Source organism: Lampetra planeri, chromosome 1, assembly GCF_965212315.1.
Source record: "Lampetra planeri chromosome 1, kcLamPlan1.2.h2, whole genome shotgun sequence".
In the NCBI taxonomy this organism is placed as follows: domain Eukaryota; kingdom Metazoa; phylum Chordata; class Hyperoartia; order Petromyzontiformes; family Petromyzontidae; genus Lampetra; species Lampetra planeri.
In genome coordinates this window covers 452841-477177 of record NC_136107.1, presented here as the reverse complement: position 1 = coordinate 477177, position 24337 = coordinate 452841, and the positions used below count along the sequence as shown (strand labels likewise).

At 59.5% G+C, this 24337-nt stretch overlaps 1 protein-coding gene across 3 annotated transcripts; it reads left to right on the top strand.

Annotated features, from left to right (window-relative positions):
• The first annotated feature begins 121 nt into the window (after positions 1–121).
• Positions 122–24337, top strand: LOC144720248 (V-type proton ATPase 116 kDa subunit a 1-like). 3 transcript variants are annotated; one of them, XM_078596871.1, is made up of 21 exons: positions 122–351; positions 5886–6021; positions 6459–6537; positions 7603–7700; positions 9265–9393; positions 10095–10198; positions 11457–11583; positions 12101–12183; positions 12732–12825; positions 13295–13507; positions 13877–14072; positions 14747–14886; positions 15413–15570; positions 16193–16286; positions 17056–17174; positions 17653–17869; positions 20568–20675; positions 21624–21743; positions 21870–21987; positions 22272–22443; positions 23059–24337. In XM_078596871.1, the coding sequence occupies exons 2-21, from the start codon at positions 5902–5904 to the stop codon at positions 23162–23164; spliced, it is 2595 nt and encodes an 864-aa protein (XP_078452997.1). In that variant the 5' UTR covers positions 122–351; positions 5886–5901; the 3' UTR covers positions 23165–24337. The 3 variants fall into 3 exon arrangements, with proteins under 3 accessions (XP_078452997.1, XP_078453175.1, XP_078453089.1); XM_078596963.1 differs by having other exon boundaries at positions 124–351; positions 13877–14027; XM_078597049.1 differs by lacking the exons at positions 5886–6021; positions 6459–6537.

The following is a 24337-nucleotide window of genomic DNA, read 5'->3' as shown; positions in this document are numbered from 1 at the left end:
CAGCCGGGGCCCCCTCCGCGAGCCGGTGTGGCCGGATCCTGGTGGCTTGGGGTGGGGGGGTGTAACACCAACAACAACAACACCACCAACACCACCACAGGCATTGCGAGCGCCCGAGCGATCCGGTGAGCAGTGGCCAGCACCGCCCCGGCCAGCTACGCGCGCTCACCACGTGGTGAGCACCACGTGGATGTATTTATAGGGGGCCTCCTGGCTGCCTCGTGGCGCACAGAGAGCTCGAGAGAGGGAGGGAGAGGGAGGGACATCTCCAGGGTGAGACCGCCACTTGCCTCCACGGTCCGCACCACCACCACCCTCCCCACGGGCCGCTACTTCCCTGCGCCGTCGAAGGTAATTACGCGTTCACACACACACACAACCACCAACACATCCACACACAACCACCAACACATCCACACACAACCACCCCACACACACACAGCCACCCACACACACCATCCCTCCCGCGTGTTTGTGAGAGTGAGGCCCCTTTGCCAAAGATGGATGGATCGCGTGTCCTCTGCGCTGCTGGTGGTGCTGGTGGTGGTGGTGCTGGTGGTGGGAAATGTCCTGGCAAGGATTATTCAACATCGCCTTGCTAGGCACGCTGAGGAGAGGCTTGCGGAGCCCCAATGCAGTTTTAGGAAAGGGCGGTCTTGCACAGATGCCATATTTTCTGTCCGTCTGCTACAGCAGAGGTGTAAGGAATTCCAACAAGACCTACATCTCTGCTTTATTGACCTGGTCAAGGCCTATGATACCATCAGTAAGCCTGGGCTGGGCTCTGGGTTGTTCTTCGTGCTTTCAGAGTCCCTGACCCTCCGTTCACGATCATTAAGGACCTTCATGATGGTGAGCGGGCCCGGGTAAAACTACGTGGCTGGGAGTCAGAGCCATTCCCTGTACACCTTGGGGTGCGACAGGGATATCCTCTGGCTCCCACATTATTTAACATCTATTTTGACCACGTAGTTCGTGAAGCCTTCAATAGCTGTAACGGGGGAATATCCATTTGGTACAGATATAATGGGAGGCTGATCGACGCCCGGGTGCGGTCAAGGGATAGCTCCCTATTGGTCAACCACGTTATGTTTGCCGATGATTTGGTAATTGCTGCTAATTCAGAGGAGGAGTTAGATACGCTTCTGCTGAAACTGGAGTGTGCCACTAAGAGGTGGGGCCTTACTATCAGCCCGACCAAAACTAAGCACCTGCCAGGGTATTTTGTACCATCGGACACTCCACCCCCACAACTCCCAATCGGTGATGGGGTAGTTGTGGAGAGAGTGGAGAGTTTCCCATACCTGGGCAGTGTGCTCATGACCGGCTCCGATCTGGCAGTGGAGGTCTCACTCCGAATCACTCGAGCGGCAATATCTTTTCATTGGTTGCGTAACGCTGTGTGGAAGCTGCCCGGTCTGTTGCTCCGCATGAAGCTTCAGGTCTTCTCGGCCACAGTCATTCCCTCCCTTCTCTACGCTTGTGAAACGTGGACCCCCCTAATGGAGCATCTTCGCCGGTTAGAAACATTTAGGCTGGCCTGCCTACGATCCATCTTGGGATTAACCAGGCTGGATTGTGTGAGGAGCTCACAAATCCTTGAAAGATCTGGGAAAAGTCCCATCGGTGAGCTCCTCCGGCAGGCAAGGCTGCGTTGGCTGGGTCATGTAGCCTGCATGCCCAGCCACCGCATGCCTAAACAGCTTTTGTTCGGCCGAATCGAGGGGGCTAAACGGGCGCAGCACGGGCTAGAGAAGAGATGGAGTGATTTGGTACAGGAGCACGTGGAGCTGAGTGGACTTGCCGATGACTGGTACCAGTGGTGTCAAGATCGGCCTCAGTGGAGGAGGCTCGTGAAGGACGCTACTGGGCAGTTGGAGGCAGTCGCCCTCCAACAACAACGGAGGGCGGAGGAGCGACGCTCACAACAACGAGCGGAGCGCCGGGTGGATAAAGCACAGCAAGTTGGCACAGTAGGGGGCACAGGTGGTGCATCAGCCAGTCATCTCAGTCAGTCGACCCGTGGCACCTGGGTCTGCTCCGTGACCTCCTGCCAGCGGACGGTCCACACTTCACGTGGCCTCAAGGTGCACATGGCCTGGCACAAGCGTCGTGGTGACGTCACCGCCACTTGGTGGTGCTGGTGGTGCTGGTGGTGCTGGTGGTGCTGGTGCTGGTGGTGGTGCTCTGCGCCTTCGCCCCTGGCTCCCCGTGGCTGCCATGGTGGTGCTCTTCCCCACAGCGGCAGCGGCGTTGAGGCTGACACTGCTGACGACGCCCAGAACGGCGAAACGAGTCCAGAATTCGCTTTCTGAAATGCTGCCGGATGGTGGCACCATGGGTGGGCTTGATGTCCCCTGCCTCTCTCTCTCTCTGTGTCTCTCTCTGTGTCTCTTTCTGTGTCTCTCTCTGTGTCTCTCTCTGTGTCTCTCTCTGTGTCTCTCTCTGTGTCTCTCTCTGTGTGTCTCTCTCTGTGTCTCTCTCTGTGTGTCTCTCTGTCTCTCTCTCTGTGCGTCTCCACGGACACCCAGGGGAGCTGCACGAGGCCTCGGTTCAATCCCTCGCAGCAGCTGACATGGGGGGGGAGGGGGGAACAAGTGGTGTTTGAATAAGTCGAGGGGGCTCCTTTGAGGTTAGCTCCGACTTAAATGTGTATCGGGGTGCGGGTAAATATCAGTGCGGGAGAGACAAAGGTGGCCGGGCCGTGGTCCTTGGCCAAACAGCCCCCTTGTGCACCGTGCCGAACCTTAATAGGTGCTCGCTAACAGCCCTCGCCCCCAGCAAGCTGCGTCAGGCCCCAAGGGGCATCGTCGTCCTTTGCAGGCGTGCGACCAAGTCGCCTCTCGCACTCAACTCGCAACATTCGTACCCAGAGAGAGCCCCCCAGGTCTCTCTCCTCCTCCCTCTCGCCTGAGTCGTCCTCGACATTTGCTTTGTGTGTCCGCGAGTGGCGACGATTCGTCCGCACGTTTTATCTAAAAGATGATGCGTAATCTTGATTTAAAACTTTCGTGACTGGAGGAATTCATATTATTTGGGTCTTTCGGTAAAGTCACGTAGATGGGTTCAAAGAAAATAATAAAAAAAAACAAAAAGACTACAACGTTTCGATCGCAACACAAGCGGTGGTCTTCTTCAGAAGACGAAACGTAGTTTTTGTTATTTTCTTTGAACCTGTCGACGTGACTTTACCGAAATACCCAAATAAAAGAATACATCACAATATAACAATAACAACATCCCGCCCTGTTTGGCGTTTTGATCCGCGTCGCCCGCCTCCAGCTGGCCGCGTGCTGTGGTGAGAGCGTGGGGAGGTCACGTGGCCAGGTCACGTGGCCGCGTGCTGTGGTGAGAGCGTGGGGAGGTCACGTGGCCGCGTGCTGTGGTGAGAGCGTGGGGAGGTCACGTGGCCAGGTCACGTGGCCGTGCTGTGGTGAGAGCGTGGGGAGGTCACGTGGCCGCGTGCTGTGGTGAGAGCGTGGGGAGGTCACGTGGCCAGGTCACGTGGCCGCGTGCTGTGGTGAGAGCGTGGGGAGGTCACGTGGCCGCGTGCTGTGGTGAGAGCGTGGGGAGGTCACGTGGCCGCGTGCTGTGGTGAGAGCGTGGGGAGGTCACGTGGCCGCATGCTGTGGTGAGAGCGTGGGGAGGTCACGTGGCCGCGTGCTGTGGTGAGAGCGTGGGGAGGTCACGTAGCCGCGAGAGAGACGCAGCGAGGCCGGACCGCGGTCCAAATTTGTGATGATGATCTTTGTTGTTGTTGTTGTCGCGAGGTCGCCTTAAAAAGAAATCGACCACCGCCCGCGTCACCCCCCCCCCCCCGACCGTGTCGTTGTGCCGGCGACTCCTTCCGTACGCGGACTCCGCCTGGGCCAGCGGGGTCAGGTGACGCCGTCCGTTTCGTTTGGTCGAAGTGAGAATTCAAGAGACCCCCCCCCCCCCCCCCCAGAGGAGAGTCTCAAGTCGCCTGTTGTACAGCAAACAGCAATCCGTGTCGACAACACACACACACAATCGGTTGTTTTGGGTAACATCACATTGATTATTTACGCGATCTAACCTCAAGAAAACCTCTGGATGATATTGGTCGCGAAAGCCTTCGTGTTAAACAAAACAATTACTCCTTTGTTTAAATCCGAGCACAGACAACCAGACAGACATCGCAGCAGAGACAACCGGATAGACAGCGCACCGCATTCGGTGTTCTATGAGCCTCATTCCGTGCTGCTGCAACGTTGCCGCAACGTCCGTGATTGGTGTTGGGCTGCCGTTGGGTGCACGGCGTGTGTGCTGTGAGCGTCTGATGGTCTCCCCCCCCCTCCCCTCGGTGGCTATGCGATTCGTTATCGAGGTGCTGATGGCTTAAAGCGAAACGAGGCCTCGCGTTGCGTACGAGCGAGAAGGCGGAGTGCGGAGTGCGGTTTTGTCGAGGCTCGCCACCACCACGAGTCTCACCACCACCACCAGGCTCACCACCACCACCACGAGGCTCACCACCACCACCACCACCACGAGGCTCACCACCACCACGAGGCTCACCACCACCACCACCACCACCAGGCTCACCACCACCACCACGAGGCTCACCACCACCACGAGGCTCACCACCACCACCACCAGGCTCACCACCACCACCACCAGGCTCACCACCACCACCAGGCTCACCACCACCACCACCACCAGGCTCACCACCACCACCACCACCAGACTCACCACCACCACCACCAGGCTCACCACCACCACGAGGCTCACCACCACCAGACTCACCACCACCACCACGAGGCTCACCACCACCACCACCACCACCACCAGGCTCACCACCACCACCACCAGGCTCACCACCACCACCACGAGGCTCACCACCACCACCACCAGACTCACCACCACCACGAGGCTCACCACCACCACCAGGCTCACCACCACCACCACCACCACCAGGCTCACCACCACCACCACGAGGCTCACCACCACCACGCGGTGTCCCACTTCTCGTTCTGCTGCTGCCACGAAGGGCGGCGGTTCCCCAGACTCGCACCGCCGCCTTGCGTCTGCCTCGGAGCCCTCGGAGAGCGCCGCTCGTGACGAACGGGGGGAGCACGCGCGCTGAGGACGAAGCGCGTCTCGGAAACCCTGCCGAGCACGCTGACCCGCTGACACACGCGCACACTCGCATGCTCACACGCTGACACGCGTGCTTGGTCTCCCGCACACCACGGGGACCCATGGCTGGCACCGCGTAGCGCGATCCGGAGCGCCGTGCGGCCAGGGTGGCGCTCCTCGCCTCGGCCGCGTTCACACGCCGACGAAGGCGCTGCGGCTGCTGCTGCTGCTGCGGCCGTGGAACGCCGCAAGTTTCTTAACCCCCCCCTCGCCCCCCCCCACCTCACTCCCACGGCCTCTGTCCACCCAGCAGTATCGGCCAGTGGGCGGGTGGCGCGCGGTGCGGTAGAGTGTGGGTGCTCTCATCTCTTCCAAGGCATCTGCCCAGTGTTGAAGAGTGGCCCAAGCCCCCTCTGTCGACAGGGGCTCTCCAAAGCGCCCCCTGCTGGAGGCTGTCGTGCGTACGTCGAACTCCTTTGGCACCGTACGTAGCCGATCGTGCTCATCGGAGGCAGCAGTGGCGCGAGAGAGACGCCCATGCCTGCGCCTCGCCTCTCCCACCGGAGTTGTTGCTTTGTCTGTGCTTGTAGGAGGCCAGATGACGGCTCTAACTGGATCGAGTCCGTCACCCGCAGCCTTTGTTGACTTGGCGCGAGTTTGCCGCATTCCGAATGTCATCGTCGACAGGACGTAACGGATCTATTCGTCGTTATCTTTTGCGCAAACAGTTTCTAACCAAATTAGAGGAGCGGTGAGTCGGTAAAACTTCCACCGGGTGTCTCCTGCAGATCCACCACCGCCGCCATGCAGGGCTCGCTGTTCCGCAGCGAGGAGATGTGTCTGGCGCAGCTCTACCTGCAGTACGAGTCGGCCTACTGCTGCATCAGCGAGCTGGGGGAGCTGGGCCTTGTGCAGTTCCGAGACGTGAGACTCACAGCCCCCCCCCCCCCCCCCTCGGTGGCTCGCTCGATGGCTCACTCGGTGACTCACGCGCTTACTCGCTCGGTGGCTTGTGCGGTGGCTCGGTGGCTCGTTGTGGCTCAAGCGCTCATCACAATCGCCCCCCCACTACGCTACCGGTCTGTCCTCCCGTCTGGGCTCCAGGCCATCTCTCCAGGGGCTGCCGGGTCCACAAACGCTCGTGCTCCTGCTTGGAAGCAAAATCGTAATTAATTGCGTCATCACAATGCGGTGTTCTCCGATGGTCATTCTCATAAACTTGCTTATAAAAATATCAAAATAAAACTGTGGAGATGCAAATTGAGATACTAAAAGTGTCCATGTGCTCGACTCGCGGCTTTACGAGACCCTGTCGCCGCAGCGTGGCGATCGTCGCAAATCCTCCCCTCTGTGCGTTGCAGCTCAACGGCCGAGTCAGCGCCTTTCAGCGCAAGTTTGTGAACGAGGTGAAGCGCTGCGAGGAGCTCGAGAGAATCCTGCGTGAGTTCAGCGCCACCACCACTGCCACCACGCTGATGTCACCATGGCGGTGACCGGGTAGAGGAAACGAAGACCCTTGACTTAAAGCGTCCGTGACTGCAGGAATTCAAATTCTTTGGGTCTTTCGGTAAAGTCGCAGAGCTAGATTTCAAAGAAAATATTTTCTTTGAACCTATCTATGTGACTTTACCGAAAGACCCAAAGAAAACAAAGACCCTTCAAGCAAAATACATCAACGGCGACCGTCACGGCACAATTTTAAATGAGTACCCGAGTTCGTAGTATCTTACGTCAACCGGGGAGATGGAGCAAGGAAATCCGCTCGCATGCCGGTCCAGTCAAAGTGATTGTTTTGCTCGAATAGCATGGAGGTGGTGCTGGTAAACTGTCCTCAGGCCTGAGCTGGCGGTGGAAATTCCACATTCCTGTAGCTGGGCGAGGTCATCCGTAGTTCAACCCCTGGTGACCTGCCCCAGAGAGTGGCGCTGGGTGGATGATTGCGTCGCGAGATCATAAACGAGCGGCGGCGGCGGATTGTGCAGGCCACCATCCAGCAGCGGGTTGACCCTGGCTGACGATGATGATATTACGAACGGTTCACTGTAAACCACAGCAGTGTGTGTGCGTGTGTCTTCACGGGCATGCTGGGTGTGTTGCACTTGGGCAGGAGTAGCGGGGCAGTGTAAATGTGAGGTTGGGGCACGAGGAAAGGAACGACGCATCCTCGGTGCACGGTCGCCGTAGGGGTCCGCTCGGGGAGGGGGTCGCCTTGGCCGCCCGATGTCGTAGCCCAGTGGCCTTTAGTGCGGCCCCTGATGTACAGCCCCTGACAACACAACAAGTGAAACACCCCCCCCCCCCCCCCCCCCCATCATCGTCGTCGTGCTGCTGTCAAACCCCCAATGGTTTCAAACGTGTGGAGGCCCTCGCACTGACGATGGCTTATTGCCCGTCGTACCGAGCAGGGCGGCGAGCGGCAGGGAGCGTGGCCCTCGTGGCCAGGCTCGACGTCTCCCCGCGTGACGTCTCCCCGTGCGACGTTTGTGTTCTGACCGCACTTGACAGGCTTCCTGGACAAGCAGATGTCCGCCGCGGGCGTGAAGGCGGTGCCCGATGACCAGGACCAGGAAGCCCCTCTCCCCAAGGTCATGATTGACTTGGAGGTGAGCTTGCACTGCTCAGGCCTTCCGTGGGCCTTGCGCGAGGCCTCGTGATACTCTGTGAGCCCTGGTGGGCGAGTCTCGTGACCACGGTTAGCGACGATTGCGTCTCCCGCTTAAACTGCGTCGTTCATCGCCAGGACAAATTGTCGCTTTGTTAAACGCTCGTGCACGTGTCAGTTTAATTTGATCGGCTGTGTCGGGCGGTGGAGGGACTTTGACGACACATATTCGGTCCGGCTCAAAATGTGTCCAAACTCAAAACGCGATGATAAAGCCTAATGTTCACCGACAAAACCCTAACCCTACGGGGTAAACGCCACATCTACAATGTGGGCGGTGACGATGGCGATTAAACTATTGCACTCCTACGCTTTGAAGAGCCGCGCAGGTTGTGTGGCGGCACGGGATTTCCAAGGAACGATCGTTTTAACTTGCAGCGGAGAGAAGGCACGGCACGGGTTGTCAACAATAGTTTGTACATCGCAGCGCACGCACGCGCACACACACACATACACACACGCGGACCTTAACGCAACCACGGCTCACAGTTCTTTTCAATTAGCCCACATTTGGGCCATCAGCTCTCTCTCTCTCTCCCTCCCTCTCTCTCTCTGTCTCTCCCTCTCTGTCTCTCTCTCTCTCCCTCTCCTCCGCCCGGCTTGGCGTTTTCGAGTGAACGCAGCTGCGCAATTTTCTTCAGAGTAAAAGAAGGAAATGAAAGGACGGCGAAAGAAAAGCTTCAAATGACAAACGAGTCCGGGTTTCGCTCTCGAGCAGCTCTTCCTCTTTATTTCTTCTTCTAGCCTTCGTCTGCGGTCGCTGCCGCTCGGAGCGTGGGGTGAGGCGCGCATGGGGTGAGGCGTGCCTGGTGTGAGTGGTCGAGTGGTAGTACTCGTTAAACAATGGGCCTCTGTTTTTAGTTCTTTTCTTAAAGCACCAATTCCTTCCTCGCTTCCCCAAACTCCCCTTCTCCATCTCCATCCCGATTCCCAACTCCCCTACCTATTCATCATCACACTCACTCGTCATTAACCACTCATATTCATCACGAACTCCCATCCTTCCCATCGTCCCATCGTCCCATCATCCCATCACACTATTCTGCTGTACAAATAGTTCATTCTCTGTTCAGCACCTTGGTCAAGGCGCGTCTTAAATGAAAACAAGATGAGAAGGTAAAAATTTGGCAAATTGTCAAAATTATTCTGCAAATGACTTCAATTGTGTCCGTGGGCAACCGTGCAAAACAGTTTGCATGTCCCAGCTAAGCGAGGGCCACTCGGCACAGCCTCGCAGCAGCAGCAGCAGCAGCAATAATACTAGTGATAGGTTGGCGCACTGCGCCATTGACTTGCCTTCGATTCCCGCTCGCGGCCAACACCACCGATGAATTCATGAACCACTCGCGGTACTGCCCGAGGTTGACTCGTTCTCAGATGAGTATCTGCCGCGGTGTGCGCACACCGTGCGGTCGCTCGCAAGCGGCACTCGCCCCGTCGGTCCGTGCGGGCTACCTTGGGAGCTTTGCCTTAGGCAAAGCGTGCGCCGCGGTGCCTGGGCGCAGGTGACGTTCGAGCGCCTGGAGACGGAGCTCAAGGAGATTGGCACCAACAAGGTGACGCTGCGCCGCAACTTCCTGGAGCTCACCGAGCTGCGGCACATGCTTCACCACACGGAGCCATACTTTGCCTCGGTGAGCCGGCAACACTTCCCACGAACTGACCCCGAGGGTGACCCCCACTGACCCCGAGGGTGACCCCCACTGACCCCGAGGGTGACCCCCACTGACCCCGAGGGCGACCCCCCCCCCCCCACTGACCCCGAGCTCTCCCGCCGAGCCACGCGGCCCCGTGAGGTCGGGGGTCAGCGAGCGAGCTCGTGCCGGTGGCCGCTCGATGACCATTGCTGAGCTTGTTTTTATAAGGGACATTTGGGAAGAATGAATCATAATTTAAGTAAAACATTTTTTAGATGCGTGCAATGATAATATCATCATTATTACGTGATGAAAACGACGTCTTTGCAAGCTCTTAAAACGGGCAACTTTGTACACAGCCGCGTGGAGGCTCCGGTGACCCATTTATAGATACCCCACCACGCTCGTCGGGGAAACTCCTCGGAGAAAACGACGTTGGAATCCGCCACGCTTCTTCCCCACGTTCGCCACCCCTCCCACCGCCTTCCTTCTGCCCCTACCCTCTGACGACGCTCGATCGCCCCGTTGGGACAGGGACGGGGGTCATTGGCGGTAGGTGGGGTATCTATAAACGGATCGCCGCGCGTGTGCCCCCCCACGGGGCTGGACGGCGGTGGACCTCTTGGGAAAAAAGAGCTTCGGAGCTCGTCGGATTCCTCCACAGTCACTAATCATGAAGGGGTCATGGTGTGCGCCAGGGGGAGTCGAGGGACTTCCTGTCGGGCGACACGCTGATGCTCATCGACCCAGCCAACGCCAACGCCGCCGCCGCCGCAGCCGCCGCCCCAGGACTCAAACTCGGGTAGGAGGCCCCCGAGAGCTGTCGCTTCCTTCTCTCGGCAAAATCGCTCGTTCGCGTTCAGCGGTGTCGCGCTCGTCACTCGCGGCCCGTAGCACGGAGTGCCCTGGTGGATGCTGCGGTGCGGCAGGCACCGTGACGTCATCAAACGCCGGCCACTTCTCGGCGGCCGTTGAAGATCCCGAGATGGCATTCGAAGACGGGTTCAAGGCACCGCAACGACCGACCGGCGTCACGGCCAAAATAAAAAAAGTAAATGCTCCCGAACGACTGTTGGGGATGACGCACAGAGCGGCGATCATCGTCCTTGGCTGGCCGACTCCTGCCCGATTTGTAGGTCACGTGCTACATCACCTCGTGCTCAAAGAGACCACCGCCGCCGGGAGTGCCCTTTCAAACGTGCGATGATATATCGGCTGGAGTGATATTTTGATACATTTGCAATTTGACACCACTGATGACTCTGTTGGGAAGCGCACGGCTCCTCCTGCGAGTACCTGGCAATAAGTCTCGGGACTGGGTGAGGCTGTCCGGGGTGAATGATCGCTCTCTGCCCAGGGCTCCGTGCTGTTGCTGCTGTTCTTAGATCCCAGCTTTCGGTCGACGCAGACGATCTCCTTTCATCAGTCACCGGGCTCATCAAGCGAGGCGTTGGACAGTTTTCTACTTCTCAAACTTCCTCGCCTGCATAGCCCCATGGGATGGAAACAACTCGTTAGCAAGGGCGTCCAGGGTCGGTCGATCGATCTTTATTTTACGTGCCAATATCGCCCTCAATAAAGTTCGCATCGGTGTACATTACAGCAGAACAGGAACGGTGCGGCCACAGCAATGGAGACAGTGACGCGTCACGCCCTCAGCGGCTCGCACCGACTGAGAGTAAATTGCAACTGCGCGCAAAATAAATAGAGGGTGTCAAAGCGGTGGTGCTGATGTTGATGTTTTGTGCTGTTGCAGGAGTTGTTTTAATAATTAGAACACTGATGGTTAAGGGCTAATAATAATGATAATTTACACTTCTAAATAATAATTTACACTTCTTTTCAGTTTGTTATCTTTTCCCCGCACTTCGGATTAGCTGCGCATGGTGTGAAAGAAGTTCAACATATATACATCGCGCCTTGCACCTGGAGGCCACAATGCACAGTTGTTGTTTTAATCCATAAATTGCTCCCCGCTCCCCGCTCCCCGCTCCCTGCTCCACACTCTCTGCTCCCCACTCTCCGCTCTGCTCCCAACCCCCACCAATTCCGGGCCGCAGCTCGGTGGCGGGCGTCATCAACCGCGAGCGGCTGCCGCCGTTTGAGCGAATGCTGTGGCGCGTTTGCCGGGGAAACGTCTTCCTGCGCCACTCGGAGATCGAACAGGAGTTGGAGGACCCCGTCTCGGTAGGCCTCACACGGGCCCAGCGGCCCAGGAGCCCAGTGGCCCCGCCACCCAGCGTGGGCCCCACCGTCCATAACCCCACGGCCTCATGGCCCACGGCCCGCGTGGGGCCCGCGCTGTGTGCCCGCTCCTCGCTCTTGTGTAAAGTGTCGAGAAGCGTGAGGGGAGATGCGGTGGGGGACACGGGGGGAGATGCGGGGGGAGACGCGGTGGCGGACACGGGGGGAGATGCGGGGGGAGACGCGGTGGGGGACACAGTGGGAGAGGTGGTGGGATAGACGCGGGGGGAGACGCTGGGGGAGACGCCGAGCGGCAGGGCGAGCGAGGGGGCGGGACGTGTGGTGCGTCCGCCGTGGAGACGGAGTGCCGGAATCGGCTCGTGTGTAGCAGCTACGTTCGATTGGCTTGGGGAGGCCTTCATCCGGCAGTGGATGGCCATGGCTGACGACGTTGATGATGTTGGTGATGTTGTGATGGTGATGATGGCGGTGTAATGCTTTTTTAATTTTTATCCTTCAGGGTGACCCTCTCAAGAAAGATGTGTTCATCGTGTTTTTCCAAGGAGATCAGCTGAAGAGCAAGGTCCAGAAGATCTGCGAGGGGTGAGACGTGAGACAGTCCTCCGCATCCACGTGCCCACATGCCCACCTACCCACCCACACGCCCACCTACCCACCTACCCACATGTCTGCCCGCACGCCCGCCCGCCCACCCGGGCGCCCGCCCGCCCACCCACCCACCCACCAACGCGCCCACCCACCCACGCGCCCGCTCACATTCCCGCCCACGCACCCATTCAACCGCCCGCCCACCCACCCATCCAACCGTCCGCTCATCCACCTGTTATCGGTATATTCCGCTGCGTGATGTGCTGCACAGCACAGGTGTCCTCGTGCACCACATTTCTTTATTCCACGGCGCTGAAGAGGCCTTTTTCTCGTCGCGTCTCTTGCCGTCGTGCCGTCCCCTTTCCTTAACACATCTGGAAAAGCGTGGACGAGTTGGCCGACGAACGCTCCGACCGGCAGTGGCCTGAACGAGCATTTGCAGGGCTGCACCTCGGCTCGTGGGATTCCGTCGTGGGATCCAGACGTGCGATCCAGCTCGTGGGCTCCTCCCGTGTGTGATTGGCTGTGGTCTTCACCGCCAGGTTCCGCGCCACCGTCTACCCGTGCCCGGAGTCCCCGAAGGAGCGCAGGGAGACGATGGAGGGCGTGACCACGCGTCTGGAGGACATCCAGACGGTACGCAGCCAGCGCCGCGGCCGGCGCCGCTAGTTCCTCGCGTGCCACGGCTCCCTTCCACCGCCACTGCACCAAAGTCGGGCAAATATCCCATAATTCCATTCGGCGTTCACAACAAAACAATCTTTTCGATGGCTCGGTCGGGTTTGCTCTGAGCTGGAGGGTGCGCACGTGGCGGCTTAACTCCGGTCGGTACCCAGGCAGAAACACCCTTTGGGCTCGGTCTGCCCAGTTAATAGCGGTGTAGGCGGTGCAACCGCACTGGGAGCCAGGGGCCAGAGGGGCCCAGGCGCTGCGCTGAAGGCGGAGAGGGACGGGGGGGGCCCAAAGCGAACCACGCCACAGGGCGACGGCCGGCAGCATCGGCGCGCCACCGGAGGAGCCCTGGCGACGTCTCCAATGGCGGCCCCTTCGCTCACACCCGCTCCGGTCGCGTCCCCTCCCTCCCGGCACTCCGCTCCACGCGCAGGTGCTGGGCGAGACTGAGGAGCACCAGCGGCGGGTGCTGGCCAACGCGGCGCTCAGCTCAGCCGCCTGGTCCGTCAGGGTGCGCAAGATGAAGGCCATCTACCACGCGCTCAACCTGTGCAACGTGGACGTCACGCAGAAGTGCCTCATCGCCGAGGTGTGGTGCCCCGTGGAGGACATGGACTCCATCCAGCGCGCCCTCCACCGCGGCACGGTGAGCCGCGAGGGTTGCATCCGGCGCGGTGCCCCAAGCCATTTTGTTACTGTTTCCCCCCACCCCCCCACACTTTGCCAACCTGCGCTGACCAGCGTGGTGAAGTATGGTGAAACGGCCCCCACGCTCGGTAAGGTGGGAAGGTGGGGGGGGCTTTATCCATCTTGTAGAATGACAAAGCGATGTAAATTGTCACTGTCGTGTTTTGTAGTGCGCGAGCGTCGCGGCGTTCTCACCACGTTGTGTCCACTTCTAGCGTCCTCCATTTGTGGCGTCCACCATTTGTGGCGTCCACCACCTGTGGCGTCCACCACCTGTGGCGTCCACCACTTGCCGCGTCCACCACTTGTGCCGTGTCCCTCCCTGCAGCTCAAGAGCGACTCCACAGTGCCGCCCATCCTCAACCGCACGTTCACCACGCTGCCGCCGCCCACCTTCAACCGCACCAACAAGTTCACGTCGGGCTTCCAGAACATCGTGGACGCCTATGGCGTGGGGAAATACCGCGAGATGAACCCCAGTGAGTGGCCGCACGGCGTGGGGAAATACCGCGAGATGAACCCCAGTGAGTGTGGACGCACGGCGTGGGGAGATGCCGTGAGATGTGGACTCTCCTCCCCTGGCTCATTGACGAGACGGGGCCGCGAGATCGTCAAGTTTGGCTGCCCCCCTCCCCCGCACCTCCTGCGTAGAGATCCACGGCGTAGTTTCGGCCTCTGGGTGATTATTTCGGCGCCCAGCGCACCACATCCAGTACACATCTCCCCCTGTGGCCATGGCAACGAGTCGCGTGCCGCCTCCTGGTCTCCCGGCAACCCCAGATTGTGTCGTGACCCGGCACACCACATCCAGGATGCGTCTCGCTCCGTGGCCGTGGCTACGAGCGGCCTACGACTCTCCTCCGTGCTCCAGTGGCCCGGCATGAATTCGGTGAAGCGCTTTAGGTCAGCTCCTTCCCTCGGCCGTGTCACCCTCGCCCGCGCCCCACAATGCCGAGCGCTGCACTGTGATTGGCCCTCGTTGTTGCCCGCCTGGCTTTGGAACAATTGAACGGCACATGCCGATAACCGCTAGCAATGCACGGGGGGGGCATGACTTTAGTTGCAACCTACCCATGGGGTTTATCACCATGGGCCACGGTCAATTCACAAGCCTTTGTCTTGTGTGTGCGCGTGTGCGCGTGTGCGCGTGTGCGCGTGTGCGCGTGTGCGCGTGTGCGCGTGTGTGTGCTGACCGCAGCCCCGTACACGATCGTCACCTTCCCGTTCCTCTTCGCCGTCATGTTCGGCGACTGGGGCCACGGCTTGGTGATGCTCTGCTTCGCCGTGTGGATGGTGCTCAAGGAGAGGGAGCTCCTGGCCAGCAAGAGCGACAACGAGGTGACCACCACGACGACGACCACAGCGGCGCCGCCACTCGCTCCTCCTCTTACAAACGCGCCCCTGTCAATGATGGCGTGCGAGAGCTCCGAGCCGATTCGTTCTCATCATGACATTATTTTATTTGTGAAATCATTCCCATCTTGAAATCCTCATTGTGAAATCATTCGCAGCATGAAATAATTTTAATTGTGAAATTATTCCCATCGTGAAATCATTTTCATTGTGAAATCATTTTCATTGTGAAATCATTTTCATTGTGAAATCATTTTCATCGTGACATCATTTTCATCGTGACATCATTTTCATCGTGACATCGTTCCCATAGTGACATCGTTCCCATAGTGACATCGTTCCCATAGTGACATCGTTCCCACCGTGACATCGTTCCCACCGTGAAATCGTTCCCACCGTGAAATCGTTCCCACCGTGAAATCGTTCCTACCGTGAAATCATTCCCATTGTGAAAACATTCCCACCGTGAAATCGTTCCCGCCATGGAGCTGTGCCGTGCGTGCGCTGGCAGATCTGGAACACGTTCTTCGGCGGGCGCTACATCATCCTGCTCATGGCCATGTTTTCCATCTACACGGGCCTCATCTACAACGACTGCTTCTCCAAGTCGGTCAACATCTTCGGCTCGTCGTGGCACGTGCGCGCCATGTTCCAGCAGGGCGTGTGGAGGTGAGGCCGCGGCTTTGGGGCGACTTGCGATCCGCGGCCATGTGGCCCACCGCACGGAACCTCTGCCAAGAGAGGAGGGCCGTGTCCGTGAGGGTGCGGCAGTCCGCGTGCGAGTGAGCGAGCGTCCCTCTGCCGCTCCGCGGTGAATCCGAGCTTCGGGGTCAATCGACGTCGGGCCCAGCGGCGGAACGGAACTGGCGTCGTGACGTCGTGTGGGAGACGGAGCGGTGGAACCGATCCGCGTTGTGCGGTCGCTGGACGGGTCGTTGCCGTGGCACGACCTGGTGGTGGTGGTGCCGGCGGTTGGGGAGGCCTCCGTCCAGCGGTGTGGATTGACCGTGGCTGACGATGTTATTTTCTTTGAACCTAACTACGGGACTTTACCGAAAGACCCAAAGAAGATGACAATGTATGTGTGTTGAACTTCTTTCGCACCGTACGTAGCCAACTTTGCTAATGTGAGGTGCGGGATGATGGTCGTGGGAATGTTCTGACAGGGGGTGAATGTGCGTGAAACTCAAAGCAACTCTCCCTCCCTCTCGCTCTCCCTCACACTCTCGCCCTCTCTCTCTCTCTCTCACGTGTTCTCGCTCTCCCCTGTGTGCCTCTCTCCGCTCCTCAGCGCTGAGACGCTGCAGCTCAACTCGCTGCTGCAGCTGGACCCCAACGTGACGGGGGTCTTCTCGGGGAACCCCTACCCCTTCGGCATCGACCCCGTAAGCAGCGCCACCCGGCGCCCTTGCCGAGCGGCACGTGCCGAGCTCCGGCTCGCAGGCCCCGGGCGTCAAGGGGCCGGCAACGGACGGCACCGTCAATGCCGCAGTGGGCACGGGGTTCACGCCGCCCTTGAATTGAGCAGGGATCTTAGATGAAGTCGGGGAGACGAGAAGACGGTGATGGGAGAGGGAATTCCAAAGTGGAGCCGTGCAAGGGAAGCAGCGGAAAGAGAAAGTCAGGTGATCTGCAGTGTGGAGAGGGGGTGAGTGGGTGGGTGATTGAGCAGCAGTGGCAGCAGTGGCAGCAGCGTTAGCAGCAGCAGCGGTGGCAGCAGCGGCAGGAGTCCACCCCCCGCTCCGTGCACAGCAGCAGCAGCGACGATTGTTCAGATTTGCAGAGGGGTTGGCACAGAAAACAAAACCCAGGCTTCTTGATGCCTCCCGAGGCGGATTACGCTGCGTCGCAGCCCAACGTGCCCCCCTTGCGGTGCACCGCGTGCTCGTTACCGATCTCACGGTGAACGGAAGCAAAGTGCGGTGGCAGCAGCTGCCCCCTACGGCGGAGAGGAGCGCTCCGTGGAGAGGGCGGCGTGAGGTGCCGACGTTGTGCACACGCTCCACGTTTTACACGTTTAGGGGCGCCGCGGTGGCTACGAGATGTTAACTCCCTCGCCTGGTATGCAGGAGGTCGTAGGTTCGATCCCGACCCTGACGATGCTTGCTGTATACATGGAGGTTCCATTCTCGTTCTGCCCTCCCCCACCCCCAGATTTGGAACATAGCGGGAAACAAGCTGACCTTCCTCAACTCGTACAAGATGAAGATGTCCGTCACCGTGGGCATCATCCACATGATCTTCGGGGTCATCTTGGGCATCTTCAACCACACGTACGTTCGCGCCGTCCACCGCACGTCACTGACACGGATGCTCATTGATGAATCGACGAGCTCGGCGTTCGGGCTTCCATCCTCGCCCGGTGCTCGTGTTTAATAATAATAATGATGATGATGATTTAGTGGTACAGCGCCTGATCGAAACATCTCAACACGCTGTACATGAACAACAAACAAATCGCGTCTAAATTTATATCCACGCGAGAACGGCAGCCTGTAGCGCCTGCGATGCCTCGTGCATCACAGGTGCTACAGGCTGCGGCTGTGAGCTGCACCAAGCGCAGCCGGCGCTCGCCGGCACGGTGAAGTATGGTTAGACAACCCCCGCCCCCCCCACGGCGTGGGGAGGCCCTCGCCCAGCGGGGGGCTGTCCATATCCGCGCCCTCGCGCCGTGCGGGCCGAGAGGTGCGGCCGGCTCGCGTCGCCACTCCATGTTCACGCGAGCGGCGTTCACGCGGGGGTGGTGTGCAGGTACTTCCACGAGCCGGAGAGCATCTTCCTGGAGTTCATCCCTCAGCTGATCTTCATCCTGTGCCTCTTCGGCTACCTGGTCGTCATGATCATCTACAAGTGGGTCATGTACACGGCCGCCACCTCCTGGCACGCGCCCAGCATCCTCATCCACTTCATCAACATGTTCCTCTTCAACTACGGCGACAAGACCAACGCGCCGCTCTACAGCTTCCAGGTAACCGCCTGCCCGCCCCCAGTCCGCCGTCGGTTCGAGAGCGGGGCCTCTCCGAGGTGGCCGCGGCTCGGGGGGGAGGGCGCGGCGCGAGCGTTGAGCTGGGATATAAATTTGGGAGCTTCACGGCCGCCGCCATTGCTCTGCGTAGGAGGGGCCTGCTCCGTCCCGCAGGAGGCTGCGGCGATGGCTCCGCGTTTCCCGACGAGGTCGTTTGGCAAATGCGGCGACGTTTTGGACTTTGACGCCGGCACACGATGGCCAAATCCGTTTGTGACGCAGTCACGAGATCTTGAACGTCCGCCACGAGGCAGACGGCGCTCGCGACGTTTGGGTGAATACAAACCGCCAAGTGAACCGGGGCGGACCGCCAAGTTAACTGGGGCGGACCGCCGTAGTGAACCGGGGCGGACCGCCGTAGTGAACCGGGGCGGACCTCCGTATCGAACCGGGGCGGACCGCCGTATCGAACCGGGGCGGACCGCCGTATCGAACCGGGGCGGACCGCCGTATCCATCCGGGGCGGACCTCTGCGACGAGCGGCAAACACGTTGCCGCGTCTCCGCCACCCACGCGCCGATCCGGCATGAGCAACGGACGCGCAGAACTGTATTGTGGGTTTGCACACACGCACGTGCGTGTGTGTGCGTGTGTGTGTGTGCGGCTGTAACGGCGTCGGAGTTAATCTCGGCTCTGATCACCGTGCGCAAAGTTCACCGAATCCAAAGTCCACGGAGGTCGTAGCGGCCCCCTCGTGCCGTGCTGCCACGGGGGGGGGGCGGGGCGGGGCGGTGCCACCTTCCCCGTGCCGCACCCCCTCGGCGCGCACCGTGGGGTTTATGGCTTTAAAGGTTGTGGGAATTGTCTCCATAAAATGTCGTCCTCTTATAAAAGTCAAGGTGAGTTCCTGCTGCTCAAATTAGTTTAGAGCCATTCACTGCCAGTGGTAGAAATTCCACATTCCTAGGGTGGGGGTGAGTCTCTCCATAGAACTTGCCCACAAAGTGGTAGTAATTTTATCGACCCCGGCGGGATGATGATAGGCTGAGTCAACCCCAAAAAAGGATTTGAACTCGCGCGCTCCTGGACGCGAGCCGCTCGCTCTAGCGCTGATTATCGTTAACCATTAGCACGAGGTGTGTACGGCTACATGCGTGTACGATGCAGTTTACACACGTGCCCAAGCACTCGCTCCCTGATCACAGCTGCGTCGCGCTCGCCGGCGTGTTAGGCGGCGAGGGTGGTTGTTCAACGCGGCCGTGGGCAGTCTGGCAGTGGAGCTGTGATCAGTCCGGGTTGGAGGCAATCGGCGGGCCCACAGTAAAACCACCGCACGCAAAATAAAACAAATACCCGGAGTTTGCCCGGCAGGCGTTTTTACTGCAGTGCAGCAGCGTCGCTCTGATCCACCCAATTCTACCGACCGTTCTAATTTTTTTTTTTTTTAAACCAAAATTCTGCCTCTCACGATGACGGCGCCTTGACACCGTGCGGGGCAGACAAAGCCCGAGGCCGGGGCGTCGGTGGCCACGGCCGATGGCGAACGCCGCGCCTCTCGCCTCGCCTCTCGGCAGCGCGACCCTCGCAGCCACTGCGGCGGTCGCTTGCGGTGGAACCGGCCGGGGGGTGCCAACCATGGCCCGGCGTGGCCCGGCGTGGCCGGCACGAGCCCCCTGGTCCTCCTCCTCGTCCCCGCCACCTTCAGAGCCGTTGGAGGTTGCGGCCCTTTCCTTCACCTCCTCGCTGTGTGGCCCTCCCGGCTCTCTCTGATAGGAGGGGCCTGTGTTCGCCTTGTCCCCGCCTAGCAGCCCTGGGCCTGGCCTCCCCCGGCCTGTGGGCCCCGGCGCAGCTGCACCGCCTGCGCTCTGCGAGCGTCCTCTCTCCGTGGTGCCCGGCAGCGCTCTCGGCGTCTCCGCGAATGGGAAGGGCTCGTGATGTCATCGTTGGCTCGTGATGTCATCGTTGTGCCTTCGCTCACCCAGGAGAGCACCACCGAATATCGAGACTCCTTTTGAGTCGGGCCCTGCCACGTTTTTCCGTAGGGGGACACGGTGGCTGTTTGTTTCTTAACCAAGTCAAATTTCGTAAACTTCTCCAAAATTTGAGAATTTTTTAGAAATTTGGCAAGTTTTGACCAGGAACTCCGGCACATAACTGCCAACTCTTCTTTGATTCGCCTCGTGGGAGCTTTAACGTCCACCGAGAAGCACGCGGCACGTAGTATTTTATGTTATGGCGCCTGCACTATTAACCAGGGGTGGGCTTCTGGATCCGAACCACGAGCGTCGGTAACGCGCCACCGCTGGGGCGGAGTGACGCGGCCTCGCGGCTTTCACCGTCAGAATCCGGCGGCCACCCCAAATGAACACTGCCGGTGCGTTAACCGTGGAAATAAAACTATATAGACTCCACGCCGACTGATTCGCAGTGGACCTAAAATATTACCTCGAGTCGGCCGTCGTGCGCCAGCATCGCGGTTTAAATTTGAACAATCGCCTCCAAATGACCTCGACTGGGATGAAGACGTGGCGATGATCGACCCCCCCCCCCCCCCCCACTGCGGGCACTCAGCAGGGCCCTCCTGGAAACTAGTCGTGAGACTCGGCGATGCTTTCCTGGGTAAACGAGCGCAGGACGACAGCGACAATAAACGATGATGATGATGCACCACCTGACGTGCCGCGTCGTGTCTCTACCACAGCAAGACCTGCAGACCTTCCTGGTGATCTTCGCCCTCATCGCCGTGCCCTGGATGCTCTTCTTCAAGCCCTTCGTTCTGCGCTCCAAGCACCGCCGCTCGCAGCGCCTGGTGAGCTCCGGGACCCACGCGGCCGCCTGCCCTGCGCCCTGCGCTCCACACATCGCCACCCTAGTACACAGTGCCCCGCGTGCGTGTGCACTCGCGTGTGTGTGTGTGTGGGTGCGCAAGCGTGCATGTGCTCGCGTGCGTGCGTGTGTGCTGCCATTGCTGGGCACGCACCGAGATGAACACCGAGATGAACACTGAGATGATTTTCGCAGCCGTGTGGCTCGCTGAAGGTGGAATCCCTCTGTGATGACGTAAGAACGCTCGCGTGTGTGTGTGCTAACTTTGTTATATAAACCTCCACGCTACTCATGCACGGCAAGGCCACTGGATACACGTAAACCACATGACAAATATTATATATAGAACAGGCCCCATTGTGGACAACGGACCGTGTGCCACCAACAAGAGCCATTGCCCAGTGTCACCTATTGGAGACGTCTTTCCTCTCAGGGACACGGGGTAAATGGCGGAGGTGTTGAGTGTTTGTGATGTTGGAAGATCCGGGCACGGCAGTGGCTCCCAGAGGTCGGCATCACAGGGGAAGCCCCGAAGCCAACAAGGCAGAGGTGGTGATGGCGGCGGGGTTGGTGGCGGTGTTGGTGATGGCGGCGGTGTTGGTGATGGCGGCGATGATGGTGGTGGTGGTGGCGATGAGACTGAATGAGCGGTGCGGGGAGTCTAAAGAGTGCAGGGGGTGACGGTGCATGTAAGAGGGATCGAGGTACGATGGGGATCTATCACGGGGAGGGCTCTCGCCTTTAAACACCGGGCGGGTCGCCAGCATTGGATCGGGTAAAGCCCGACTACAAAACCCCTCAACCACATTGCTTGTGTTTAACGACCGCCGCCGAGATGATGCACTCGCAGGGGGTGGCCGATGTGACGTGGGAAGGAGGCGACGTCGTGCGCGGGGGGTGTGACTTGTGAGCCGCTCTCGTGCCGCCGCAGCTCCAGAACTCGTACGTCAACGGCGGCTCCACGGACGACGCGGAGGTCGCGAGGGAGCCGCCGCCCGAGCCGGCAGATCACGGCGGCGGAGCTCACGGTGACCACGGAGACCACGGAGAGGTGACCGGGGGCAGATAAATAAAATAAAAACTCTCCACAAATAGTGGACTCTCTCACGAGCGTCTCCTCGGTCCCTCGCAACGAGTCCCTGACGGTCGAATTTGTGTTGTTCTTGACCGTTTTCAGTTTGACTTTGGGGACGTGTTTGTGCACCAAGCCATCCACACCATCGAGTACTGCCTGGGCTGCATCTCCAACACGGCCTCCTACCTGCGCCTCTGGGCCCTCAGCCTGGCCCACGCCCGTGAGTTCACCCCCAGCCCCCCCCCCTTTGTCGTAGCTGCGATCTCCCCATGGTGTTTATATCTGGGTCCCGCTGTCGGCGTCGCGTCGTCGTCACGAGAAGAAGAATCCGTTGGGGTCTCTCGCGGGGCGGGGAGGGTCACCGATTGCCGATAGCCGAGCTTTGACGGACACCTGTCGGGGCGCGCTGCGTTTTTGCCGAAACCCGCTCGGTCGCCTCGGAGAGCGCCGCGTGCCGTTGACACGCCGCGTGCGGTTGACTCGTTCTGCCGTCCCCTGGAGCAGAGCTGTCCGAGGTGCTGTGGACCATGGTGCTCAAGATGAGCCTCAAGAACGGGCAGTGGTCCGGCCTCGTCATCGTCTTCTTCATCTTCGCCGCCTTCGCCGTCCTCACGGTGGCCATCTTGCTCGTGATGGAGGGCCTCTCGGCCTTCCTGCACGCGCTGCGCCTGCACTGGTAACGCACGCACACAGACACACGAGCACAGACACACGCACACAGACACGCACACAGGCACGCATGCACGCACGCACACACACAGACACGCACACACACAGATACACACACACACATACAAAAGACCCCCCCCCCGTATAGCCTTGACAGACTGTAGGGGCAAGTGCTGTTAGCGAGCACCTACGAAGGCCGGAACGGTACACGAGGGGGTGGGAGGCCAGCACCACACCCGACCGCCTTTGACTCCCCAGTGGCGATGTTTACTACACACCGCACTCGGTACTCATTCGAGGCTAAGTTGACCTAGGGGAGGCCTAGGACCGATTCAGATAATCGTCACTGGTGTTGGCCATGAGCGTGAATCGAACCTGGATCGTCGGGTTCATAGCGCAGCGTAGCACTAACCGCTACTCCCAGCTCGCCGGTTGCGAGCCGCCCGCACCACGGCCGTCGCCGCGAGGTCACCGTGGCCGCGAGGTCACCGCGAGGTCACCGCGAGGTCACCGCGAGGTCACCGCGAGGTCACCGCGAGGTCACCGCGAGGTCACCGCGAGGTCACTGTGGCCGCGAGTGAAACCTCCGATTGTTTGTTCCACCCCTCCCGTCGCGCGCCAGGGTGGAGTTCCAGAACAAGTTCTACCACGGCACGGGCGTCAAGTTCACGCCGTACTCCTTCGAGAGCATGCTGGAGGACAGCGGCGGCGGGGACTCTGAGAGCTAGGCCCGGGGGAGCCTCTGACGGGGCCTGTCCCGGGGCCTTCTACGCAGCGGCCTCCCTGCTGCGGCCCAGCGGTCGCGCCACCCCCGGCGTCGCTGCGTTTCAAGGCCCCGTTCCGCGTAGGCCGCTTTGCGGAGCTAATCGTATAAAAGTTCAAAGTGAGTGTTTTTGTTTTGTGTTTAACCAGGTGGTGAGAGTGTCATGTTGCCAGAGCGGCCTAGGTCACGGAAGCGACAGAAGCCACAATGTGAGCAATGCAGCCAATAGACATCGGCGTGAAAGCAAGTGGCGTTGGGGGAAGAAATTCCGGACGGATCACAAACGTAGATCAACGTCAATTGAAGTTGATTTCCCGCAACGAAATTTGTCTTCAGTAAAATCACTAAAAATGTATTACAAAAAAAGCTTTGTAGTGAAACGAAGTTGCGGACGACACGGATTGATGGGGGCGATCGCAGTCGTTTCGGTCCCCACTCCGCTCTGCTGCCTCCTCCGCCGCAGAGACCTCCTGAGGGTCGTGGTCTCCTCTTCCCCCGTTGACAAGACGCCTTGAACGCGTTGGGCACCTTCCCGGCCGCCTGCTGCAGCCCCTAGCAGGGCTTGCCATGTCCCACGGCGCGCCGCTCTCCGCGTGTGTCACTCCCATCTTGATGTGAAGCTTTCGTGACTGCAGGAATCCATACTCTGTGGTTCTTTCAGTAAAGTCACGTAGGTAGAAATAAAATAAATCGCTTTATTTTTTCTTTTATTTCTAACTACGTCACTTTACCAAAAGAACCAAAGAGGATGTCACTCCTACTCGCAGGTGGCTGCGCTTTTGTGAAATATTTTTTCTTTAAAAAGAAAATCCTCCTTGAGGCTTTCGGTTGGTTCCGTGAGCGTTGGAGTCGGTGGTCCGACTGCATTTCCGATGAGGGCCGGCACCGCTGCGTCGCCGGCTGCGTTGTCGCGCGCCCCGTGCCTCGCGTGCGTTCCCGTTGCCGTCGCTCCGATGGCATCGACTGGGACCCCACCGCTTGGGTCACGGCGCTGTACGAGGCTGCGCCGTCGCGAGCAACTGTTGCCATAAACCCGCGCAGTTGTAGGCCTCCGGTGACCGTGCTCAAAGGTTGAAGCGAGTTCTGCGACTGTAAATTGGTCGAATGGATTTTGAATAAACCCGACGACTGCACCTCG

Bases quoted from the DNA above. Each gene is read 5' to 3' on its own strand.
- LOC144720248 (XM_078596871.1), top strand. From the start codon at position 5,902: ATGCAGGGCTCGCTGTTCCGCAGCGAGGAGATGTGTCTGGCGCAGCTC. The intron at 12,826-13,294 runs GTACGCAGCCAG...CTCCACGCGCAG, and splicing joins GTCTGGAGGACATCCAGACG to GTGCTGGGCGAGACTGAGGA. The intron at 14,073-14,746 runs GTGAGTGTGGAC...TGCTGACCGCAG, and splicing joins ATACCGCGAGATGAACCCCA to CCCCGTACACGATCGTCACC.